This window comes from Littorina saxatilis, linkage group LG16, assembly GCF_037325665.1.
Source record: "Littorina saxatilis isolate snail1 linkage group LG16, US_GU_Lsax_2.0, whole genome shotgun sequence".
Lineage (NCBI taxonomy): Eukaryota > Metazoa > Mollusca > Gastropoda > Littorinimorpha > Littorinidae > Littorina > Littorina saxatilis.
Window position 1 is genome coordinate 45,407,189 of NC_090260.1, and position 8,031 is coordinate 45,415,219.

Genomic DNA, 8,031 nt, shown 5'->3' on the forward strand with positions numbered 1-8,031 from the left:
CTCCTACCTTGCACCATAGACACGGACTGTGACATTCTTGTTTAATTTAGGTGAAATGCTTAAAACAGAGTGACTCAAAAGCGACAGTTCGATCAGTTACTGACCGAAAAAAACGTGCTCGAGTCATTCGGCGAAGGTGGCGAGCTTTCAAACCGGCACGAATGAATAACTCAGAATGCCTTTTTTCATCATGCCTCTATTCTACACGAGTAACATAGTGCAGTGGTAACGGTTCCGGACTCTCGTTCATTTGCTCCGGGTTCAAGTTCCGCCGGGAGCTATATATTTTTTATTAATCTTTTCCTTTTTAAGCCTCCGCAATTGCATTCCGGCTGCAAAAACCGGGTTTTGCCTCTGTGTTAATTTTATTCATTTGCAAAAGAAACCTTCCTATGCTTTGAAAAAATCATATCATGTCTTGACTTTCAACTGTACGCGCGTGTGTATATGTGTGTCACTACGGTGAGTATGTGTGTGTGTGTGTGTGTGTGTGTGTGTGGGTGTGTGTGTGTGTGTGTGTGTGTGTGTGTGTGTGTGTGTGTGTGTGACGTGTCACTTGTGTCATCATAGTTTCAGTGTGTGTATGAGTGTAGATTGAGAGAGAATGAGAGAAAGTGAGAGAGAGTGAGTGTGTGGTTATTTGTTTGTGACTGTGTGCGTGCGTGTATGGGTGCGTGTGTGTGTATATGTGTGCGCGCGAGCGCGCGCGTGTGTGTGTGTGTGTGCAGTGTGTGGTGTGTGTGTGTGTTTATGTGTGCCGTCAGTGTCACTTGTGTCATAGTGTCAGTATGTGCATGAGTGTACGTTTGTCTGTGTGTGCGTGTGTCGTAAGAGAGAGAGAGAGAGAGAGAGAGAGAGAGAGAGAGAGAGAGCAACACTTCTTTGGCAATTTTCGACCAGACAGCGTCTTTGTTAGACTGTTCTGAAATTTGGACAGAATAACCGTTCTTTCGTAAAACACTTCTGTCAAGAGGACAGCAATTTCACCATCTGAAAAAGGCGCAGAACGCCCCTCTGTGTCTACTTTCTTTTTGAGCGGCACACGTGCCTTGTCATTTTCGTTGACTGCCATGTTGATAGAAACGTGCGCATGCGTATTAGTAGGGATTCCCCCAATTTCCCCGACCTTGACCTTAATACTCTCGCTGTCACTACTTTGGCGTTCAAGTCAGTTCATGCATTGTGAACAGTTATGAAAGTTGACTTCGGGAGTTCCCACTTCGAAAAGAGGCCTCTACTTCCAGTGTTTCTTACTTCTAGTTCATGCATACGGGCCCTGGGCATGGACTGGATCAGATGCCGGATATCTTGCTGTGGGATGGTGTCCCACAATCTCCTGAAGTGCCTGCAATAGATCGCGGTGATTTGCCGGCGCTTCTTCTCGCCTGCGCACACGTCTGTCCAATTCATCCCAGAGGTGTTCTATCGGGTTCATGTCTGGCGACATGAATGGCCAGGGAAGCACCTGGACATGGTGGTCGGTGAGGAACTGGGTGGTGAGTCGTGCTGTGTGCCGGCGAGCGTTGTCCTGCTGGAATATGGCATCCTGGTCAGCCAGAAGAAGAAGGGCGTGTGGGCGCAGAATTTCCTCCACGTATCGCTGGGCAGTTATGCGCCCTTGGACGTGCACCAGGGTGCTCCTTCCAGCGGTATTGATCGCCCCCCACACCATGACGCCTCCACCACCATGAACGGGTGCCTCATCCACACAGTTGGGCGCGTAACGTTCGTTTACTCTTCGGTAGATCCTCCTCCGACCATCATGTCGCTGGAGCAGGAAGTAGGACTCGTCGCTGAACCACACGTGGCAAGTCAGCAACGGAGCCAGTGGCTTGAAACCTGACCCACAGTCTACTGATGGTGCTCTGGGACACGTGGCGATTGCACTTTGACTTTGGCCTGCTTGTAAACAACCCAATGCAATTTGGCGGTCTTCTCTGCTCAATCGGGCCATCTTTCGTCGCTGAATTGTCGTCTGATTTCTTTGTGGCGAACAATCCGCTTTTATGGGTTTTGGAAGACATGGTGAGAGCTCAATATTCCCCGATTTCACGAGATTACACTGAAGCATGACGAGTGGTCATGCCAAATGAGCAATTTTGACATTGTAGCCACTGATAACGCATGCGTCACGTGCTCACTTGTGGCAATGGACGAAAGGTCGACGACCAGATAAACATTTTCTGCAGTTTCGTGGATATCCTTGTAGCCATATAACTAAATTAACCAAATATTACAAGCTATGCGTTTCTTTTTTTGAACAGTATATGTAAACATTTTCATCATGAGACTTACAAAAGATTTTTGCATTTTCTGTTACAGCACCAGCAGGTGAAGATTTCAAGACGGACAAAACAGTTAACGTGCAGATGGAGCGTACATCAGAAATAACAACATCGTCCAGTGCTGACAGCAACGTTGTTTGGCTGAAACAAGAGGCAGCTGAAATACCAACATTGTCCAGTGCTCAAGTAAAAAATCACATGTTGACAAGAGAAAGACCACATGCCTGCCTTAAATGTACAACAATATTTGGTCAAAACAAACACATGTTAACACATACAACTGAACAGCCACATGCCTGTCCTCATTGCGAAAAGAAATTTGCTCTGAAAGGGTATTTAAAGACCCACATGTTGACACATACAGGAGAAAAGCCACATGCCTGTCCTCATTGTTCAAAGAAATTTGCTCTGAAAAAGCAATTGAAGACCCACATGTTGACACATACAGGAGAAAAGTCACATGCCTGTCCTCATTGTTCAAAGAAATTTGCTCAGAAAAGGGATTTGAAGAACCACATGTTGACACATACAGGAGAAAAGCCACATGCCTGTCCTCGTTGTTCAAAGAAATTTGCTCGGAAAGGGGATTTGAAGATCCACATGTTGACACATACAGGAGAAAAGCCACATGCCTGTCCTTATTGTTCAAAGAAATTTGCTCACAAAGTAGCTTTGAAGACCCACATGTTGACACATACAGGAGAAAAGCCACATGCCTGTCCTCATTGTTCAAAAAAATTTGCTCAGAAAAGGGATTTGAAGAACCACATGTTGACACATACAGGAGAAAAGCCACATGCCTGTCCTCGTTGTTCAAAGAAATTTGCTCGGAAAGGGGATTTGAAGATCCACATGTTGACACATACAGGAGAAAAGCCACATGCCTGTCATTGTTCAAAGAAATTTGCTCACAAAGGGGCTTTGAAGACCCACATGTTGACACATACAGGAGAAAAGCCACATGCCTGTCCTCATTGTTCAAAAAAATTTGCTCGGAAAAAGTTTTTAAAAACCCACGTGTTGACTCATATAGGAGAAAAGCCACATGCCTGTCCTCATTGCAAAGTAAAATTTGCTCACAAAGGGCAATTAAAGACCCACATGTTGACACATACAGGAGAAAAGCCACATGCCTGTCCTCATTGTTCAAAGAAATTTGCTCAGAAAGGGCATTTGAAGATCCACATGTTGACACATACAGGAGAAAAGCCACATGCCTGTCCTCATTGTTCAAAGAAATTTGCTCGGAAAGAGGTTTTGAAGATCCACATGTTGACACATACAGGAGAAAAGCCACATGCCTGTCCTCATTGTTTAAAGAAATTTGCTTTCAAAGGGGTTTTGAAGACCCACATGTTGATACATACAGGAGAAAAGCCACATGCCTGTCCTCATTGCAAAGTAAAATTTGCTCGCAAAGGGCATTTGAAGACCCACATGTTGACACATACAGGAGAAGAGCCACATGCCTGTCCTCGTTGTTCAAAGAAATTTGCTCGGAAAGATGGTTTGAAGACCCACATGTTGACACATACAGGAGAAAAGCCACATGCCTGCCTTATTTGCACAGCAAAATATTCTCGCAAAAATAGGTTGAAAATCCACATGTTAACACATACTTGAGAAAAGCCACCTGTCCTCACTGCATTGTACAGGGAAATCTAAGCGGCGATCACGTGATCTGTGTAAAGGAAATTAGTTATCCGAGAAGTCATCCAAGAGAAGGTTGGAATAAAATGACTTGGGAATTACCACTTTAATTTGGGTGCAAACTTAATCGCAATAATATTTTTGCCAAGTTTAGTATATATTATTTATCGTTAGATTTGACTGTGATATCAACATTTATCAACCCCCCCCCCCCCCCCCCCCCCCGAGTTAGGGGGAGTCCCATATTGGTTGAGACAAGAAAGAATTTACCCGATGCTACTCTGCATGTCCTAAGAGGCGACTAACGGTTCTGTTTCTCTTTTTACCCTTGTTAAGTGTTTCTTGTGTAGAATATAGTCAATAGTTAGCTGTTGCTTTTCGGGTCCAGCGGACCATAATAGGCCAAATCAGGACCCCAATATAGTCAATGTTTGTGAAGATTTTAGTCAAGCAGTATGTAAGAAATGTTAGTCCTTTGTACTGGAAACAAATTAACAAGTGGCTCTATCCCATCTTCCGGGATGTTCCCCCGGACAAGATTTTTAACTTTTTAAAAGAGATCAAGATTTTTTACAAGATTTAAAGTACCAGAAGTGAAAATTATTAATTTTTAGAACCTTCTTTTACAGTGATAGATTTGAATGTAAATAGTCTGAAACGTAGAACTTGCCATATGAAGGGAAAAGAAAATAATTGCATCGGTCTCGAATAGCAGCTAGCATCTGCTGAAGAGACATTAAACCCCAAAAACCAACCAACCAACTATCCCATCTCTCCCCTTCCCCTATCCCATCTCCCCCCTTTCCCCTATCCCATCCCCCCCTTTCCCCGTCGCAATATAACCTTGAATGGTTGAAAACGACGTTAAACACCAAATAAAGAAAGAAAGAACCCGGCCGAGTCATACCTAAGACTTTAAAATTGGCAATCTAGTGGCTGCTCCGCCTGGCGTCTGGCATTATGGGGTTAATGCTAGGACACTAGTGTTGGTCCGGTGTCAGAATAATGTGACTGGGTGAGACATGATGCCTGTGCTGCGACTTCGGTCTTGTGTGTGGCGCACGTTATATGTCAAAGCAGCACCGCCCTGATATGGCCCTTCGTGGTCGGCTGGGCGTTAAGCAAACAAACAAACAAACGCTAGTTTACAAGTAGTGCTTCTGCTGAACATCAAGATGTGATTAACCTTCGCCGGCACTCGTTATCGACTACACACGGACGCATTCGTGGGGCCGTGCAGACCCATGCTTCTCAAAGAAGGAAAAATGTGCATATCCTTCCGTGGCACTCGTGGGGCCGTGCAGACCCATGCTTCTCAAAGAAAGAAAAATATGCATATCTTTCCGTGCGGACCCAGAAGTGTGTTTGATTGCAAATATCTCTTAAACGAGTTGGAATTTTTTAATGAGCTTTTAGAAATGCCTCAGACACCTAAAAAGCTATCATCTCCTAAAAGCTCATTAAATGTCAGTGATAATTAATTAATTAATTAATGGTCAAATTTAGACTACACACGGTATTTGGTAACATATGGGTCTGCATGGCCCCACGAGTGCCACATCCCGCAGTGGGGCACTGCGGTTATGAAATTAAAGGCCCCTCCTGTTTTTGGAACCGCAGGAGCTTTCTAGTTTGCTGTTAGGTAGATTTTTGGTTCCTCTTTCCTGTCATGCTCTCTTTTTCTTCATGAATTCTTTTCTTTTTTCTGCCTTCTTGCTCATTCACCTGTATTTTTTTCCAAAAATCTCTTCTCTTGCCGCTTGTCTCGCGATTCATGTATAGTTTAATCTGTTAGTGTTCTGATGTAAGTCCAGCAGTAGATAGGTTAAGCCATAATTTTAACATACTGGAAACTGGTAATCTTCCAGTAGGTATTAATTTAGTTTTACTAAAGCCTGCTGGGACACAAGTAATGGGTTAGTGCATTTGTAAACAGGAATCGCTTGACAAGTGGCCCCCTTCATCTCCCCCCCCCCCCCCCACCCTTCCTCGTCCTGATATGGCTCTGCGTAGTCGGCTGGACGTTAAGCAACAAATAAACAAACAAACAAACAATAAACAAACGAGTGCCACGGAAGGGTTTGCACAATTGTCCTTCTTTGAGAAGTATGGGTCCGCATGGACCCACGAGTGCCTCGGAAGGGTATACATGCTTTTCCTTCTTTGAGAAGTATGGGTCCGCACCTCCCCACGAATGCTTCCGTGTGTAGTCTAAATTTGACCATTAATTAATTAATTAATTATCACTGAAATTTAATGAGCTTTTAGGAGATGATATCTTTTTAGGTGTCTGAGGCATTTCTAAAAGCTCATTAAAAAATTCCAACTCGTTTAAGAGATATTTGCAATCAAACACCCTTCTGGGTCCGCACGGACCCACGAGTGCCGGCAAAGGTTAATGTATTTTTGCTGTTTGTCTTATGGATTCTTGTGCAAAGTTTAAACAGAGGCATTTTATGGTTTTTAAGTTGTGCTGTACAGTTTGACGCCAGTTTTCAAGTAGTGCTTTTGCTGTGTGATTATTTTGATGTGATTAATTTATTTGTGCCGTACCCCCCGCGGGTTAGGGGGAGTCCCATATTGGTTGGGACGAGAAAGAATTTACCCGATGCTGACCAGCATGTCGTAAGAGGCGACTCACAGGTTCTGTTTCTCCTTTTACCCTTGTAAGTGTTTCTTGTATAGAATATAGTCAATGTTTGTAAAGATTTTAGTCAAGCAGTATGTAAGAAATGTTACGTCCTTTGTACTGGAAACTTGCATTGTACTACGTTGCAAGCCCCTGGAGCAATTTTTTTATTAGTGCTTTTGTGAACAAGAAACAATTAACAATCAATCAATCAATCAATCAATCAATGAGGCTTATATCGCGCATATTCCGTGGGTACAGTTCTAGGCGCTCTGCAGTGATGCCGTGTGAGATGAAATTTTATAACAAGTGGCTCTATCCCATCTCCCCCCTTTCCCCTATCCCATCTCCCCCCTTCCCCCGTCGCGATATAACCTTGAATGGTTGAAAACGACGTTAAACACCAAATAAAGAAAGAAAGAAATAAAAAAAATATATAAAAAAATAATAATTTTCAAATAATTTTTTTTATAATAATTTTTTAATTTAACTTCTTTTTTTTCAAATATACCTTGGCACGTACATACAATATACATGTAAACACATTTATATTGGTGACATAAAAGGTTTGTGGACAGAAAACCTTGTAAAAAAAATAGAGAGAGAGAGAGAGAGAGAGATATCCTGCGTAAATGTGAAAACATATCACCTTGAATTTGACGAGGTGTTGAATACGTATTTGACAATCACACATATAATTAAAAAACACACCAGAAAATGTATAATTATATCAATTTTATTGTGATCAACAATATTCAGATCATGCAAAAACAAACACCATACTTTGAAAAATCCGAAAGAACAACTGACAACATAATGTGCCGGATATACAACAATAAAGCTTAAAGCAAAAGGCAACTAATACTGCAAGTGCTGTCCATATGTGTTTTATCTACCACTCATGGAAACAAAGTGCACCTCACCAGGCTTTCTGTCCAATACCTGCAATATAAAGTTTATAGTATCAATCTTTGGATTGTATTATTACTGTCCAAATATATAAACAAATTAACTTGCAATTCTATATGTGTTTTATTTGTATGCTATGCATGACCGCTTTACACTCGTCGCAATATTCCCGCAGTGGGGCACTGCGGTTATGAAATTAAAGGCCCCTCCTGTTTTTGGAACCGCAGGAGCTTTCTAGTTTGCTGTTAGGTAGATTTTTGGTTCCTCTTTCCTGTCATGCTCTCTTTTTCTTCATGAATTCTTTTCTTTTTTCTGCCTTCTTGCTCATTCACCTGTATTTTTTCCAAAAATCTCTTCTCTTGCCGCTTGTCTCGCGATTCATGTATAGTTTAATCTGTTAGTGTTCTGATGTAAGTCCAGCAGTAGATAGGTTAAGCCTATTTTAACATACTGGAAACTGGTAATCTTCCAGTAGGTATTAATTTAGTTTTACTAAAGCCTGCTGGGACACAAGTAATGGGTTAGTGCATTTGTAAACAGGAATCGCTTGACAAGTGG

At 42.4% G+C, this 8,031-nt stretch overlaps 1 protein-coding gene across 1 annotated transcript; it reads left to right on the top strand.

Annotated features, from left to right (window-relative positions):
- Window positions 1–1,825: 1,825 nt before the first annotated feature.
- Window positions 1,826–6,968, top strand: LOC138949718 (zinc finger protein 84-like). The gene has a single exon (XM_070321513.1). The coding sequence runs from the start codon at window positions 2,370–2,372 to the stop codon at window positions 3,906–3,908; it is 1,539 nt and encodes a 512-aa protein (XP_070177614.1). The 5' UTR covers window positions 1,826–2,369; the 3' UTR covers window positions 3,909–6,968.
- Window positions 6,969–8,031: the final 1,063 nt, after the last annotated feature.

Excerpts from the sequence above, each read along its gene's own strand:
- LOC138949718 (XM_070321513.1), top strand. The coding sequence starts at position 2,370 with ATGGAGCGTACATCAGAAATAACAACATCGTCCAGTGCTGACAGCAAC.